The following is an 18,839-nucleotide window of genomic DNA, read 5'->3' as shown; positions in this document are numbered from 1 at the left end:
TTCTGTGCTTAATGGATATTGGGAGACACTGTCTCCATTTGAAAAGCTTCTGTCTCTCTTTCCCCTCTCCCTAGTGGTGCTGATTGAATGCTAGGTACTCTGTGGCCTTAGCAAAAGCACTCATTGGGGATGTTGATTCTAATTCATGAAAAAGATTGTTCACAGGATTATTTTTCCTCTTCTGATCTCATAAAATAATCCTCTCCCATTTTACATGCACACGCAGATACACACCCATACACTTCTTAAGTATGATTGAATCATCTGCACATGCTCAGTAAAGTTGATCACAGCTGTGGTTTTAAATGTAATTGTTGTCAGCAATCCTGAGTAACTCATATGCTATGTATCTCCTACATGCATAAGAGAGCTACGTATGTTTTTGGCCATGTTCTACAACCCAGATCACTCCACAGGGCAGATGGGGTGAGGTATACAGCCAAGATTCTCTGGTGTGATAGGGTTCAGACCATTAGAAATTATAAACCACAGAAGGACAAGACAAAAAAAATCTCAACTGAAATCAAAATGAGTATCATTTCCAGCCCTATATCAGATTCTTGAAAAACAGTTGAATGGTGAGACTTGTAACAGTTTTGTCTTTTGATGAGATGGCCAGGCATGATGCCAAGGAAGAAATGGTCATGAACTATGTGAATGGTGCAAATGACAGAGGCTTCATTCCAAGTCATCTGTATGCAAACATGCCTGAGCACTGGAGCACCTGCTGCCATCTCCATCTTCACTTTTTTCTATCCTCCCAGATTTCCTAGGGAAGAAGGAGGCAAAAGTGTTAAGAGTGGCATCACCTCCTTGGCATTTTCCTTTTCCCTGGGGGGCCTTGGCTTTGCTGATTCTTGCAAGAAATCAAATAGAGGAAACTCTCCTTTTTATTATTATTTGTGACATTCTGAGTTATTTCCCTGAATTTCAGGTCACTCTGTTCTCGGTGGTTCAGCATGACCATGCTATAAGCCAAGGGCAGGGAATCTTTGGGCTCCCAGATCTCTTGGACTGCAAACTTCACAGCTTCAATCATTGGCCACATCAGGTGGGATGAGTTGTAGGCTGAAACATCTGAAGAACCAAAAATCCACCAACCCTGGGGATAAGTTGTGGGAGCAGCCCTCAGGAGATGGAAAGTCTCTATGAAGTTATAGCATTTCAAGTTTGAGCATTACATGATCTCTCAAGAAAGGCATAAGACAAACCACATTTAGAACAATAGAACAACAGGAGCATTCCATCCCATTCCGTTGAGATGACAAAGAATTCTGTCTGTCTGTCTGTCTGTCTCTCTCTCATTCTCTTTCATACAAGAGCTATGTTCTAGAGAGTAGAAAAACACTTAGTCAGTTCTCTGTATCCACGGATTTTTTAATCCATAGATTCAACCATCTACATCTTGAAAATATTGAAAAATAATATAAATTCCAAAAGCAATCCTTTTTTGCCATTTTATATAAGAGACACCATTTTATATGTAGCTTAAATTAGGCATCTAAATTAGGCATTTAAATCTTATTTGTTTATCTGTTTATCATCCTCCATAGTAGTTGTGCATTCCATAGACATTCAAGGGCACCCCTCTGACTTCCCATGGCAGGAAGTAAGTATAATGTCATCCTTTTTTCTATTTCAACAGAAGGAAAACAAGAACACAATCTTGCAAGCAAATGTTCTGACAGGGTTGAAACATGTTGGCCAAAATCCTAGTAGATGATCCCAGCTAGAGTAATTGGAATCATGAATGATGAGTTAAGACATATGTAAATCTCATCGATTGAATTTATCTACTCTTGTTTTGAATAATGATAGGATTTTGGAATTGTTTCTCATCAGACCAGGGAATGAGGTCAGTTGAAGTCATCGCATAGAAAAAGGGTTCATTTCAGAAGCCAAGGTTGGTTTGGCAATTAGTTTATTGTGTCCCTGAACCCATAGAAAAGATGTGGTAGTTCACAAATGTAGGAACAGAACAAAAAACTTGAAAGCACATATTTCACAGTGGAAGAATGAAAAGAGACAAAATCCCATGTTGTTACGTGATGGTCTAAAAACTTTTATTTCTTAAAAAGAGAAGAGGTGCAATCCAAATTCAGCATCAGGTTGATCATAGAGGGAGTCAAGCCCAGGTTTTGAAGAGTTAAGAGTTAAATCCCAGTCCTTGATAAATTGGTTTGCCTGCTTTATTTCACTCCATATTCAAGTTTTGTTTTTGTTTTGGGGGGAGGGGGGAAAGAAATGCACAAGTGTGGTACATACAGAATATGAAGATATTTGCAAATTTCAGTGGTTCCTTCTAAAAAACAATTATTTTTTTCTCCCATCACGCGTTATGGAAAATGTTTAGCAGAAAATGAACCTAAGATATGTGAAATAGAACAGTCAATGAATAAGGACAAACCTGAAGATCGGTCATAAATTTTTGGTTAATACATTGTTTGATTTTTAAATTACCATAAAGAAAAGAAAATGCTTCATGATTTATTATGCACATAAATTAGACACTTGTGAAATGTAGGTATGTATATACCTACACACATATTGGTCAAAAAGCATAAAGGGACATGCAACTGTTGCCTCAGTCTGTTCCAAGCTTTAGTTCAAACTTTACATGAACTATCTGAGGTGCTGAAACTATTTTGGGGATAGGATTCAGCACTTTGAACTGCTTCTTCAGTTTTTCCACTAAAAACCAGAACTGATCCACTGCCCCACTGACACTGGAGACAGCAGCTGCCACTGCCTTTTAGAGAATTGCATTCCGGGCAGGTCGCCCATCTCCACATTACTGAGAAGATTTTCTGTTAAATAATAATTGCTTGGGAGGAGAAGCTTCATGATTACTTTCTGTTTGTTTCTGAAAACAGCCAAACAAAACTATTGAGATGGATTCCTTATGCTTGCTATTTGTCAGGGACAAAGCTCCCTCTAGCGGATATACAGGCTTGTTACATTATTAGTTCTCCAAAACAGTACGTTCCATCTGTGCTTTTGTTGCTGTTGCTGTTGTTGTGTGTCTTCAAGTCATTGATGACCTACAGTGACCCTAAGGCAAGCTTATTATGGGGGCAATTTCATCAGAGGAGATTTGCCATTGCCATCCTCTTGAGGTGAAGAGAGTGTGACTTGCCCAAGATCATTCAGTGGGTTTACATGGCTAAGCCCTTGACTCTGGAGACCAGAGTTTGAATCCTGTCCCAACCATGAAAACCCACTGGATGACCTTGGGCAAATCACACTGTCTCAGCCTGAGAGGATAGCAATGGTAAACCCCCTCTGAAGAAACCTGTGAAGAAAGCCCAGTGATAGGTTACCCTTAGGATCACCATAAATTGGAAACAACTTGAAGGTACGGTTGCCATACCTGAGGACCTCCAAACCGGGACAAATGTAGGACAAGGTTTGAAAATGTAGGACTTTTTTTTTTTAAATTTCCTGGCCAGGAAATTTTAAAAAAAGGTCCTACATTTTTAAACCTTGTCCTTCTCCTCCTCCTCCTCCCCAGCTTAGGAGGAAGCTTCGGCCTCCTCTCAGGCTGAGAAGGGGCGCGGGGCCACTTGGCATCGCGGCGATCGCCACGGTGCCAAGCGGCCTCCTCCTCCTCCCAGCTTGGGAGGAAGCCTAGGCCTGCTCCCAGGCCGGGAAGGGGCGTGGGGGCTGCTTGGCATCGCGGCGATCGCCACAGTGCCAAGCGGCCTCCTCCTCCTCCCGGCTTGGGAGGAAGCCTAGGCCTCCTCTCAGGCTGGGAAGGGGCGCAGGGGCCGTTTGGCATCGCAGCGATCGCCGCGGTGCCAAGCAGACTCCTCCTCCTCCCCAGCCTCACAGAGGCCTTGGAGGACCCCGTGATTGCGGAGCTGCCTCCAAGGCCTTTCTGGGGCCTGGGAGGGAGTGTCTCCTCAGCCGGAGCTCCGACCGCGGAGAGCGCTCCCAGGCCTCAGTGAGGCCTTGGAGGACCCTGCGGCGCACGTGGGGGCGGAGGTGGCCACGGGTGGTGCCATCCCGGTCTTGGCGCCAGACCGGACCGGGACCGGGACGGCACCACCCAAAGCGGGATTGCCCCGCCTACAGGCAGGATATGGCATCCCTATTTGAAGGCATACAACAACAACAACAACAACATTGCCTATGCAACATCTTGACAGCCCATCACAGCATCCAGCAAAAGGTAAATAGCTGAACATGTCACTACTGTTTGCCCAACTCTCCAACAACTCATAAATGGTTTTTTGTGGGTTTTTTACTCCTGCATTCCCAGGCTCACACAGTATATACACACCCAACTTTTTCCAGGCAAAGCATTCTCTGAAGATGCCAGCCACAGATGCTGGTGAAATGTCAGGAAGAAAATTTTCTAGAACATGGCCACCTAGCCTGAAAAACCCACAAAAAACCATGGATGCCAGCCATGAAAGCCTTCGACTTCACAACTCATAATTGGTTGTATTGGGAAACTGTGTGGCTTATATCTTAGATTTTGGTAGCATCAGAAGACATAGCTACAGAGGATAGCTACATAAGGTGTGTACATCCCCTGATACAGAATCTCAGCTAGAACCTTTAAAAATTGTATACAAAGGCCCCACATAATATGGGGCCCTAAACTGAAGTTTACTTCTTAAGTGCCTCCAAGTTGACTTTGGCTTATGGCAACCCTTTCCTAGATTTTTCTTGGCAAAATTTACTCAGAGTTTTACCATGTCCTTCCTTTATGGCTGACAGAGTGTGACTTGCCTAAGGTTACCAAGGCTGCATGTGTACTGCAGAATTAATTCAGTTTGACACCATTTTAATTGCCATGGATCAATGCTATGGGATTCTGGAATTTGTAGTTTTGTGACATATTTATTTTTCTCTATCAGAGCGCTCTAGTGCCACAACAAACTACAAATCCCAGGATTCCATAGGATGAAGCCATGTCAGATAAAGCAGTATCAACCTGTACTAATTTTGCAGTGTGGAAGCAGCTCCAGTGAGATTTCCATATCTGAATGGGAATTTGAACCCCTGTCTCTTAGAGTCCTTGTCCAGCACTCAGACAACTACACCATGCTGGTTCCTGTTAACTTGTGCATAAATCCAGCACTGGGTCTTAACAAAGTGTGCATTCATTTTCCATTTTCCAGTGGTTTTGTTTTGATCACTTTGGCTTAGCATATGGAGCAGAGTACTGTTATGTTTAACCTCAACTGCAAATGGTATCATTCAGATGTCAGCTTGCAAAAATTCTTCCAAGCCTGAATCACCAGTAGCTGCACATTGTTATTATTTGCAATGAAAAATGCCCCCACATCAGAGATCCATCAGATCCATTTGAACACCTTAACTCCCTCATAGATGAACCTATTGACAACAAAAGTATATTAGGGCTCTGCTACTTTGCCTCACTGAAAAAGAGTATTGGGCATTTTTGTGTTGATAGGCTGGGATGAAAGAATAAAAGAGGAAGAGGGAACCAATGCATTTACTGAGAGTTGTATTTTGTCCCAGCACTATATAACAAACAGTATTGTCTAGATGGAAAGTGGCTGAAACTTGGGGACACTGCTTCCAACAGCCTCGACAGACCGGCTATAAAGGCCGGCATCGATGCGGAGTGAGGGCATGCTGGCGTGATGCCGTGCCCCACTGCATAGTGGGCAGCATCACGGCACTCCTCTGCTACTGTGTCCCAAACTGGGACCCTCCCACTTTCATCAGCCCCAGCCATGTCACATGTCATGTCACACTTGGAGGGCACCAGGTTAGGGAAAGCTGATGTAAACATTATCCATTGCCTTGTTGAATTTGCATCAAATGTAGCAAAGATGCAATCCTGGAATGGCTTGAACAGTATCAAGAAAAACAGCCTTTTTATACATCTCAAAAGCAGAAATGCACTTTGCTTTGAGAATTTGTGCATTTACAAGGTTTATAAGGTGTGTTGAAGAAACAGAATATGCACAGAGGATATATTTTGAAATGAGAATGGCTCAAATGTATATGATTAAAGAAAATATGTGCAAATATGCATTAGTCAATAGGGGAAATGCATAGATCCTTCCAGATACAAGGGAGCGGAAGATTATAAATTTCAGCACTGGGAGAAAACAGTTTTACTACCTGATTCAAAATCTTATAAGGAGAAGAAAATGCAGATGAAATTTGAAGAAGCATAACAAAACTGAGACTTGAAATGTTCACATCCTTGCTCAAACCCAGAGTTAAAATAAGGTTTCTTCCATAAACATACATATCCCCCACGCCTGAAACGTCCCTTCCCATCGCTAATCCAGGCAGATATACAAGTATGTGTTGAGATAAATATTTGGGTTTGCACCAAGGGAATTCAATTATACTAGTTTTATTTATGTTCAGTCTCTACATTTATTTTTGACATTGCTCTTTATTGCATGTGATTATGCAAACATATCTTCTACAAGGAAGCTTTATAGGGAGAAATAAAAGAGAACAATGGTGATTTTTATTTTTGGCAGCATGGTAAAGAAAGCAGGGGGTTGTTTTACTATACTCAGGGGATGGTTTCTGAGATCTGTCAGCCTTGCCTTTTTTGTAGCATATTATTCCACTGGTATCTTTTAGCTGGATAAACATGTGTATACAAGGAAGGCTTACTCTGTATTTCTCTCCCATTCATTCACAAACTGCATTCAATTCTTTCTTAAGGCTTGTCTTTTACTACAGCTCAGCCAGTTTTTCATATCTTGGTTTGTTGTCTTAGACATCATTATCTCTTTAGAAGATACTTTTAGTTGCCCTAGGGTTGTATCCAGTAGTGTCTGTCTACCAATGGAATGGACACCTTTGGTATGGCCGATTCCTCCTCCTCTCTGCACCCCCAGATCTTTCAAAGAGTTGGGGAACACTCTCGAACTAATCTGAGGTCACTGATGGAGAAAGAAAAAATCTTATGCTATCTCAACAATGGATAGAGCACTCATTTTCTAGAGGACAGGAAGCTGTTAGTTCTATCCTTTTGTCTGAAACAAGTCAATGTTAACTGTATCTTAATATGCAGCTTTTTAGATGGCAGATTTGCGGGGTGACAGTGCCAACTAGACAGTTCCCAAAGCAGCCTCTTCTGTCCTTGGCTAGAGGCACAGAACCATTGGGTCTTATCACTTACCTGTGTAATCTCTCTTTAAATAATGTGAGGACATGCCAATGCCAATGAAGAAATAACCCCTGCCTTCATCTGATTGTGTGCAGTTGTGACACTTCAGAACTACCACCACCATTTGTACTGTTACTTTCTTTCAAAGGCTGCATCTACAGTGCAAAAATTATCTAGTTTGACACCTCTTTAATTGCCATGGCTCAGAGTTATGGAATCTGGGGAATTGTAGTCTCTCAAAGAGCTGTGGTGCCACTACAAATCTCAGAATTCCATAGCACTGAGCCATGTCAATTAAAGTGGTGTCAAACTGGATTATTTTTTCAGTGCAGATCCAGCCTCTACTATAGAGAGATTAAGTGCATGTTCCCTTAACACTATCACTGTCTAACAGAAAATCCCAAGAGTCCATGGGATGCAGTCATGACCATTAAAGTGGTATCAGTCTGCTATAACTATGCACTGTAAATAGACTCAAAGGGTGAGATCTATTAACTCTGCGAGATCACTCTCTTTGTGGGGGGAAAAGTCTTCCCATGTAGGGTCCAATCCACCATCAGTTTCATGCAGCATGTGAATATTCCCCCATTCTTCCTATTTGGTGTATCATTTATACTGCATGCTATATGAATGCTGTACACTGCTTGTGAATCCTCAGATACATCCAGTTTATAAGTATTCGTCTGTCCATCCGTCTCTAATTTTGCCTTGAGTTAAGGTGTGGAAGCAAATGTGCTGTACAAATGAAAAAGAAGGGTCTGGATCAAAAATAAATGAGCAACAGGCCATTGTCTAGCTAATCAACGAAGTTAAATGGCCCTGGCAGATTGCTAAATATTGGTGTCTGGTGGCTTCCATATCTGTGGGGCAGTATATCTAATCCATGTTATACTTCAGACTTTAAAGGATCTATCCATGTTGCTGATCCCTATCCACTGCAAATAAGTTCAGTGCTTGTGATTATGCCTTTGATGGGGTGAGTGGAGTAAGGCTCCTTTTTAATAATAATAATAATAATAAAATGTAAAATTTTATTTTAAAAACAAATTCTTTTTAATTTTTCTTTTAAAAAACCACCACATCTTACTAAATTTTAACCATAACCACATGAAACTACGTATATGTAAATACATTTAGGTTGTGTGTGTGATATTGTGTATTAAAGATATAACTTTAATTTTGCTAATTGTTTATTTCACAACTATTGCCATTGCATTCAACAATGTATTACAATTTTGGGGATTGTGTACAGTGTGGTACGGTAGGAGGTCAATGGAAGAGTGACACCATGAGTTACTGCACTGGATGACACCAACCCCAGTGATGATTCTGGATATTCAGATTAAAATCTTGAGTGGATCCACCACACCAATGACATAGCTCTTAAGGTAGCACTTTCCTGCAGATTTCAGAAACAGAATACAAATATAACATATGTTATAAATATAAAGGAAGAGGTGTGGGGCCTAAGAGAGCTATTCAGAAGTCCTGCTTGGCTTGCCACATAGAACATGTTACCAGATGAGCCGAGGTTTTTAGAAGATCCTAGTCAATCTTTGACCTCTGAGGCATCTGTTCTTTTATCAGAAGCCTTTTGATTGGCTGGCCCATTCCAACTGGGGACTAATGAGGGAAATCTGAAATGTTTACATGTTGGCAAGGCTGGCCTGGAACTCCGCTGCTTGTCTTTTCTTTTTCTTTTGTTCTCTCTTTCTTTCTTTCTGGAAGCAGTCAGCAAACGAATTGTACTCTTCAGCCACATGCTAATGTAGTGTCCAGCTCAAAGAGGTGCTTTGTTTGATCAGCAGAGAGATTATGTGACAGCATCAGCTGCGTCCAGGAAACCCCTTTCTGGGAGAATCACAAGGAGCCAATGTGTCCAAGTAGAGGGAGCAAAATGAAGCCAAGGGTTCTGGAAGAATGATGTGAAAAGGGGCCAGCCATTTTCAACACAGTCTTGTATTGTTCCTGTGCTCAGTGGGTTGTAGAAGAGTAGACAATGGCTTCATTGACTTTGTTGAGACTACAAAAGAGTTGTAACTCTGTATTTGACCTTTGGAAGGGAAGCAAGAGAATGGAGGGGTGAGAGGAATTATCAAATGGTTAGAAAATGGTTGACTCTGTTGCTTTGGGTGTCATTTCTTCCTTCTCCATCCCCCTCATGAGTTTGGATGTGAAATACTGTACATTGGCCATGTTTGGACACTGTGATAATAAGAGCTTGGTAATGTTACCCTTTTGGACTACAACGCTCAAGATCATCCTAGCTGAGATCTGAGAGTTGTAGTGTGAAAAATAATTTTTCCAGGACTTCTGATAAACTATGATTTAATTGTGGTTTAGCATAATGGCAACAAACCCAGATGATCCTCAGCCCTGCATGCTCTCAACCTTCCTCCTGTTATGATTCTTCTGTACATCAAACCAAGTTGGTTTGTTTCATTAAGCCATGGCTAAGGCTAATCGTAATTTGTCAAAGCTTAGAGAGAACTGTTAGCCAAAAAAGAAAACAAAAGCTTCTCATCTTCTTGCTGCCATGTTGGCAGAGTAAGGGGGGGGATATGTGAACCCAAGGGACAGCTAAGCCTGTTCTTATTGTGAAAAATACATTGTTTATTATTACATCCAAATAAGATCACAGGCTGGTCTTTATCCAATCTATATCCAGACCTTTGTTGTTTGTTGTTGTGTGCCTTCAAGTTATTTCTGACATATGGCAACCCTAAGGCAAACTTATCATAGGGGTTTCTTGGCAAGATTTGTGCTTAGGCAGTTTGTCATTGCCTTCCCCTGAGGCTGAAAGCATGTGACTTGCCCAAAGTATCGAGACCTATTTATTATCAGAAAGCAGCTCTATTTGTTTTAGACCATGCTCTGCGACAGATGCTGTAGCAAAACATGGCAGTATGGGCACTTTTTGGACTAGATGGGCCTTTGGCCTCTTCCAGCAGGGCTGTTTTTATGATCTCATGTTTTCAAGTTGTTCGGTGCCTCCAGTTCTTTTGTAGCTTTTCCCTTATCCTGTTGTGACAGCCAAAGGCTATTTATTTATTTATTTATTTATTTATTTATTTCCTGCATCTCCCCAAGGGTCAAGGCAGAGCATAATACAGATTAAAATGCAATATATATCTGACCATTAAACACATAAATTAAAAAAAACCATAAACCTAGGATTAAAATGACCATTACACATGAAAATCATCCAAATTAAAATATATTGATTTAAAACTTATAGTAAATCAACTAGGAGAGAGTTTAAATATATTCAAGCAATGGAAGCTGCTGCTGGACAAGAGCAAAACCATGGAGATATGGAGCATGAGACAGTGATAGCCAGGACACTTTAACCATTTGAGACAGGTGCAGCTTCTCTTAGCAGTAAGAACTTGAAAGAAGTTGGATAGGCAAAGCCATCCTAGTCATCTTTATGCTCCTGGCTAAGAAGTATCTGGTTATTATAGTATAGAGGTGCATAAATTAGCACCTGTGGTTATTTATAGCAACCGTGGGGACCTTGTGACATTTCCTCTTTGGGAAATATGTTGCCTCTCTAGTTCCTTTTCTGGAAGAACATACTGGCTAATGTTCAGCAGAAACTAGAGGGGATCTGTGTGTAAATTTTGGAGTTTGGCCAAAGCCGAACGAGTCTTAGAGACAAAAATGGTGCATTGCTTGCAAGAAGAAACCATGGAAAGGGGTAAAAATAGATGCTTGGGAGCCTCTTCCCTGACTTACTGATCTACTGGCTGAACTTTTAAACCATTTCATAGCAAAACTGAATATAGTAAGATTATTACAATGTATTTATTTATGGAGATTTGATCACTCAGGGCCAAAGACTCAGGATATATTTTTCCATTGTGTGTAGGAAAGCATATTGTTCCCATACACAGCAGTTCAACTAACCAATGTCTTTATCTGGAAAATGAAATGTGCAGCCACTAATAATAACTATATGAACTATAAGGACATGAATCTGTTTTTTGGCAGCTTGACATATCAGTGGCAGAGAAATCTATGTCAAACTGCCTCATATCCAAGGCTAAATGCAATTGCTAGTCCCATCTAGAATGGACTCATTCAGTCCTTGGAAATTTTGTAAAAAGACATGTTTAGAAATGTCTTTGAGTCTGTTATAGTTGTGACTAACAACTGAATTCAGAGTAATGGTTTGGTGTGATTTACATAAATGCTGATTTACTGTTAAGCAATTGATTCATTAGTTCTATTCCAGTTGAGACTTGGTGTTAGGTTTAGAACTTTGTACAGTATTTTGGTCAAAAATGTTTTGGTGCTTTTATATTGTAGCATTTCTGAGCTATCAGTATCTCAGGTTGCATTCTGGCATGAGATGAAAGCACAGACTTAATTAGAGCCAGAAAACTGAGTGTGTTTGAAGAGAAATGGAAGAGTTGTAGTGGATGCATGCTACTTACTGAATAGGGACAGATTGGGGGAACCTTTCCTCCTTCAGATGTTTTGGATTTCCCAGAAGCCCATGCAGTATGGCCTATATGGTAAAAGTTGTAGTCCATGCAAAAGTCATGAACTGAATGAATCCATTCTAGATGGGACTATCAATTGCATTTAGGCCTGGATATGAGGCATCTTGACATAGATTTCTCTGGCACTGATACATCAAGATGGCAAAAATCAGATTCATGTCCTAATGCTTCTATGTAGTTACTATTACTGAATGTGCATGCCATTTTCCAGATGAAGGTCCAAATTTTCCATAGCTTAGTAATGCACAAGTTGTGAACTGTAGTGTGTCATGCAATTTGTCCTTACATTGGCCGGTTACATACCGGCAGTTGGGACGTCCAGAGGACGTCCCATTTTAAAAAAGGGGCGTCTCTTCTAGCCGCCCCTGAGTCTAGTATGGACTGTGTCTGTACAATATGGCACTGGACCTTCTACATGGCCGGCGCCATATTGACGTATCGGACGCTGAGAGTCCGAACGTCGCGCGGCCCTAATGACATCACGAATGTGCCCTTGGCGCTTCGCGACATCATCATTGCACCCTGGAAAGAAGCTCCGAAATGGAGCTTCTTTTTTGCTCCGCGCGGGAGCCGCACGGTTTGGCTGCTGCGGCTCCCGCACGGAGCAAATGGTGCCGGCAGGGGAGCACCAGAAAGCGGCGGTTTGTATCCCGCCATTGTTTATTTTTAAAAGATAATGCTCAGGCCATACTGGAAGAGTGGCGGAGATGGTGCTTTAACCCCCTGCCCCAGCTGTAGTCCTGATCAGAGTTTGTTTGCCACCCCCAAAGAATTTCCAGTTCATTAGGAGAAAACTTCCCATTGGCACCAATGCATTGGAAAGTGCACCTTTCCAAAGAAATATTCAGAGGCCCTTTCACACTATACAGTTATAGCGCTGTGAATCTACTTTAAGTCCATTTTATGGAATCCTGGAATTGGCAGCTGAAGGAAGGGACATTAGAATCCTCAGCTAGAGAGCTCCTCTATTTGCATCTGATCAAACTACAAACTGCAAGATACCAGAGGATGTAGCCATGACAGTTAAAGTGGGACAACAGGGCTGTAATTGTGTAGTGTGACAGGGCCCTAGGCCCAAACTCTGTTGGTGCATTATTTTACTTATTCCAGGATTGCATAGCAATAATGAGGAAGCAAAGGGGTTTGTAGCAGATGAACTGTGACAAAGACGCTGTAGCATAAGTTTTCGTAGACAAGTGGGAAACACAGGCAATCTGCTGCTTCCAAGTATCCCATGTCTTCAGTATCTTCCTTCCTGTATGACTGCTGCTCCCACTACTTTTTGGATCATCCTGCCACTGCCAGATTCCAGCCTTATTTTTAAGGAAGAATCCAAGCTCATTAATGCCTCTCTATGAAATTTCATTTATAACATAGTTAATATAATTTATATATACAGACATGCCATAATCCAGAGCTTTCTTACTTTTTGCTCATACTCCTCCATTTATTTTGATGAAGAGCGATGATCAGCCCAAAGAAATGTACACAAAGGTCTCTTTCTTTCACTGAGATAAATTGTGCACATTTGGTGAGCAGAGTAGCTCCATATATTCATTACAGCCCTGATACATATAAGAAATCTTTAGATCTGTTCCTCTGTATGTAACAAAATCTCAGTTATGTGAACTTCAACACTTTTTAAAAGAATTGTTAAATTCAGTCCTTTGATTTGGATATATATTAAGTACTTGCTCTTTTGAAAATCCCAAGGAATATTTAATAAGTTTGAGATCCATTTTTGAATACTTATTCACTTTCAGATTTCCTCTACTTTGGTCAGATAAATCAAATCAGATGTCAAGTTTCAGTTTCCCAAATGGAGATTTCATGATATGACTGTGGAAATGTCACAAAGTCACCTCATTTGCACAGATAATTTATCCTGAATCTGGAAATAAGCTTTGAGGTGGTGATTTAATCTAAAATGCATTGCCAGTTCAAAGCATATTAGTGTACACATACTGAGAAAAGCTTGCATTTGAGCTATCTTCATCAACATTAATTGGATTAAATTACCTGCAGTGAAATGAAAGCCTTTGAGGGAAAGGAAAGAAGAAAACTTCAGAAGTGAGACAAAATAAGGCACCAATATTTATGTGTGTTTTTTCTTGTGACACCAGGGACTGTTGACTGGAGTAATTCTGAAGATGAACCTAGGGTACAAATTGATTGTTGTGGGCTGGAAAGGAAATATGGACCCAGGGAAATCACTCCTACATTGTGAGGAGTGGATGAGCATTTCCATAACACAGATGGCAAGAGAGAAAACAATACACACAAAGCAGAAATTCCAAGCTGAATTTCAGTCAGGCAGAACACAGAGACCTCGATTTTGTAATGAGGAATGCCAGCTTAGTTGATCACAAAGGATGTCGCGGAGCACGATCACTGTGTCTTGGAGGAAGACAAAGATTAAAACCGAATGAGAAATCCTTGGATCAAGCAACAAGAGGGCCATACTGTATCATGAATTCATGGATATAGAATCTGTGGATATGGAAAGCCAACTGTAACTGCCACCTTCACCCATCATAAAGCCAGCTGTTGAATTGAGCAAAAGAGGTCTATTCAGCTTTCAATTTGGGTGCAAGGACATTTCTCTCCCCAGTTTAAAAAAAAAAAGTAAGCAAGGCTCCAGCAATCAGAGGCAGGACCCCAGTTGCAAGTCCTTGTTACAACCTTGCTTACTAGCAAGAGAGATGTGGAAATATCATTCTCTTTACACCTCAACTGGAAGCAAACACAATCTGATGGCTAGCTTTTAAGGTCAGTTGTTTGGGGGGGGGGGGCAGAAGCTGACCTAGAATACCAGAGAACAAAGAGGAGGAGGAACAGGAGGAGAGACACACTAAGGATTAAAGATAATAAGAAATGGATTAAGTGAACCAAGTATAATCATCCAAGTACATTCTTACATTGGTTTTTGTGTGTGCTTTTGGGCTATGTAGCCATGTTCTAGAAGCATGTTCTCCTAACGTTTCATCAGCATCTGTGGCTGGCATGTTCAGAAAATGCTGACATGGAAGTGAGTGGAGGATATATACCAGGGATAGGCAACCTTTTTGAGCCGGGGGCCGGATTGCTGTCCCTCAGACAACTGGGGGGGGCCGAAGCCAAAAAATAAATAATTAAATAATTTGAAAAAATTTAAATAAATAAATAAACCGGGACAAATGTAGGACAACATTTTCAAATGGTGGACACTTTTTTTAAAAAAATGGAGGACACGCAAAACATTTTGCTGATTTTTTAAAAAATGTTAATATAAATGCATGTTTCCGAGGTGTCTATAGACAATTGCCCCCCTTGCCCCTGCGCGCGAGAGGCCAAAGGCCCCGGCGGCAATCGGCGGCAGGACCGGGCTGGGGCCGGTCCCAAGGCCTCGCCGGGCCGCATCCGGCCCGCGGGCCGCAGGTTGCCTACCCCTGATATATACACTGTGTGATCTTTGGTTGGAAGGAAATGATTTACATGTTAATCTGTGTGGATGTTCCTTTTCTTTTTCCATTGTGAATTGGATGTTAGTGTGGATGTTGTTCAGATGGTTCAGAACGTTGCCATTCTTAGATGTCCTGGTCATTTGCAAACTGAACCAACATTTAGGCCGCACAGTATACAGAAATCCTACACATACAGACATATACAGTACCTATACAAGAACTCCAACCATCACCCAGGACACAAAAGAAGCATAATCAAAACACTGGTAGACTGGGCAGAAAGGATCTGTGAACCCGACTTCCTGGAAATTGAAGACTCTAGATGGAGTTCTACAGGTTAATGGTTACCCCAGCTCAGACATCAGAAGGGCTGCCAGACCTAGAAAGACCCATAGGAGTGAAGATAAACAACTACCCAAAGGGAAGGTATTTTTATCATACATCAATGAAGACACAGACAGAATAAGAAAACACAACCTCCAAGTGATCTACTAACCAACCAAGGAAATCCAACAAATGCTGCACTCAGCGAAAGACAGGAGAGACCCTTTCACAGCTGCAGGAGTTTACTGCATGCTGTGCAGCTGTGGACAAGTCTACATAGTGATCACCAAATGCAGTGTTCAAACATGAATCAAGGAACACAAGAGACACTGCAGATTGGTCAGCCAGAAAAATCAGTATCAGAACATGTTATAAACCATCCTGGGCATAAAGTGCTATTTGAAAACACTGAAATTCTGGACCATGCCAACTATTATCAGGTCAGGATGCACAGCGAAGCCATTGAAATCCATAAACACCTGGACAACTTCAACAGGAAAGAAGAAAACGAACAAGGTTTGGCTACCAGTCCTCAAAAACACCATAATCAAAACTCAAAACATGCAAATGAAAGCCACCCAGGACCAGGGGATTTCCCAGCAGATAATGGATCACTTATTAAATAGACACTCTGAGGCCTTGCCATTCAACACAGACCAACACACAGATTAACATATAAATCACTTCCGTCCGATCAAAGGTCACGCAGTATACAGTATATATACCCCCCTCACTTCTATGCCAGGATTTTCTGAAGATGCCAGCTGCAGATGCTGGTGAAACGTCAGGAAAAACTCTTCTAGAACATGACTACATAGCCCGAAAAACCCACAAAAAACTATGGATGCCGGCTGTGAAAGCCTTCAACTTCACAAATGCTTACATTGTTTTACTTTAGGGTTGGGAAATGTGCAGCTGTCCACTGTTTATTGGACTACAAAATCCATCAGTCCTAGCCAACATGGTGAGTGTTCAAGGCAGCTGCAGTCCAACAATCTCTGGAGGACCATACACTCCCTCATCACTGCTTTACACAAATTATCAGAATGGTTAAAGAACGTGCCTTAAAAATGTATCCAGAATACCTTTCACTTAACTGTACCTGAAGCATGTTACACTTGGCTCAGAGTGGAGTTGACAATAGTGATGGAAAGAATATTTGAAAAAAGTTGAAAACTAGTCAAAAGACATGGGTTTTTCAATGTCATGATATGCTGACAAGAAGAATCCTGGACTGGTAAGAATCTTCACAGTTCTGGATTAACTTTGTGCAAAATTCACATGTGGTTGTTTGTATAGGAAACAACTTTTTCTGCGCATAAAACAGGATTTCTAAACAGAAACATTTCTTTCTGTGCAGAAAACTTGTTTCCTGCACAGAAAAAGTGGTTTCTTTTGCAAAACAACCATGTGTGAAATTTGCACAGAATAGGTAACCAATTACAGCAGTTTCTGTGGGGGAAAACAGCTTTTTTGGCGTAGAAATGTTTCTTCATAGAAATATCAAGGCATTTTCTGCAAAGAAAACAATTTTTTTCTGTATAGAAGATAATACTGTATAGAAGTATTGTTTTCTGCACAGAAAATGCTGTTATTTGTGCATATCGACCACATCTGAATTTTGCACAGAATAAGTTTCAAATTGCAAATAGACTTCAAAAACATTTGAAGACCTTTTCACAGCAGGAAGAATATTGCTAAAGTTACTGGTTGTTTCCTTCAAGAATAAGAATCACATCCCTAGGTGACAGCATTGGAAAGATCAATAATATTTTATTGTAAGCAAGTTTCTTGAGAATTTGGGAACTGCTTCTGTGTGGCGTTACAGCTTTTTGTTTTATTTTAACCAGTTTCGCCTATCATACTTTTCACAGCATAGAAGATGGTAGTGTCATTATCTCCATAGTGTGAAATGGTTTATTTGCTACTTTCTGCAGCTCATGAGGTTTTCAAAATGATCGGAGGAAAGAAAGCAATTCCTTTATTTCTTAATAAAATTTTCACAACCTTAGGACCAGCCTACTAGACAGAGGTGCTTTCATCAATGACTTTTGCTGAAGTCAGTCAAGTATATATATTTCTTTTTATGATTACTAGTGGTTCTTGGGTAGTGGTGATGAGTTGCATTGCAGGAATGGGCCCAGTTCAAATTCTATACACCGTGCAACTGCCTTTAATGAAAAACAAAACACCAATGTAACCAAAATACCCTGAAGGCACTGAATCCTGCCTGATCTTGGAGGCTAAACAAGGTCAGCTCTGTGTGGTACTTGAATGGAGATCACCAACAAATACCAGGTACTGTAGGCTATATTTTAGAGGAAGGAACTGGCAAAACCACCTCTGAATATTCCTTGCCTAAGAAAACTCTATGAAATTCATGGGATTGCCATAAGTCGGTAGGCAACATGAAGGTACATGCATATACAAGACATCAGAAGAGGCATCCCCACCAATCTTATACCATGTCTAGTGGACCCTTATTTTATGCATGACACAGTTTTGACATTTGGTAAACATAGCCATTTTCACGTGTTATCACCTTACAGACCTTTAAAAAAAAACTCGGTAACCTTGTTTGCTAGATTTCTTCCTTCAGCATAAATAAGAGAGGTTTTAGATTTGCCTGTATGTAATTTTAAAGATAGGGTTGTTTTTTTTTATTTACAGGGATTAAACATCTAAAAAAGCAGAATGACTCAGCATTCCCAGAGGAAGATGAAGTGGTCAATGAAAGAGACGAGGGATGGAGCCCATAACTGACTCCAGGCATCTGTGGAAGAGCCTTTATTGTCACTAACTGAACTGCTAAAAATTCTGTACTTACAATGGAACTCTGTTGCTTATGTTCCTGACCAGTCTTCATCTCAGTATCCAGCTCAGAGGACGGATTCCATGGGGGGAATTTGTAGCACCTTGCAGAATTGGTGTATGTTACCTTGTAACTGAAGATAACCATTTCTTTTATAATCATTTTACTTGTGGAGGAAAAAAAAACACGCTACTACAAATATATAATTTGCAAATACGTTGAGGCCTCTGTTGTTAGTCCTGCCAAAGTTTAAATTTTGAATGTGAGCTGCAGTCTAAGATCAGTTGTAAATAAGACAGATTTAAATGCTACAAAATAAATATGCCATACGTTTAAAAAAATGTGTTTTATATAGTCTTTCCAGTCAACAGGAGAACCATATCAATAGAACCAACCTTCCTTCCTTCCTTCCTTCCTTATCTCACTTTTATCCTTGGACAGGATTCAAGTATTATAAATTATGACCTGCTGGCCGTATCACACACACACACACACACACACACACACACACACACACACACCTGCCTTATTGCCCAGATATCCCTAAATGTGTAATCTATATGGGAAAGCTGTGATATGCTCACAAAACTGGAAGGACAGGAAGTTTGCAATCCATATGTGTTCTAAAGCATTTT

The 18,839-nt window shown here is 40.8% G+C and overlaps 1 protein-coding gene across 1 annotated transcript in view; it reads left to right on the top strand.

Moving 5' to 3' along the window:
* PPP1R1C (protein phosphatase 1 regulatory inhibitor subunit 1C) overlaps window positions 1-18,545 on the top strand; it is a 52,037-nt gene extending 33,492 nt beyond the window's left edge. Inside the window, 1 exon segment of the mRNA XM_042468605.1 lies at window positions 18,063-18,545. Coding sequence (XP_042324539.1) covers window positions 18,063-18,151 — 89 coding nt within the window. The 3' untranslated portion in view covers window positions 18,152-18,545.
* Window positions 18,546-18,839: the final 294 nt, after the last annotated feature.

Source organism: Sceloporus undulatus, chromosome 1 (genome assembly GCF_019175285.1).
Source record: "Sceloporus undulatus isolate JIND9_A2432 ecotype Alabama chromosome 1, SceUnd_v1.1, whole genome shotgun sequence".
In the NCBI taxonomy this organism is placed as follows: Eukaryota; Metazoa; Chordata; class Lepidosauria; order Squamata; family Phrynosomatidae; genus Sceloporus; species Sceloporus undulatus.
This window is presented reverse-complemented; position numbering and strand designations above follow the sequence as displayed.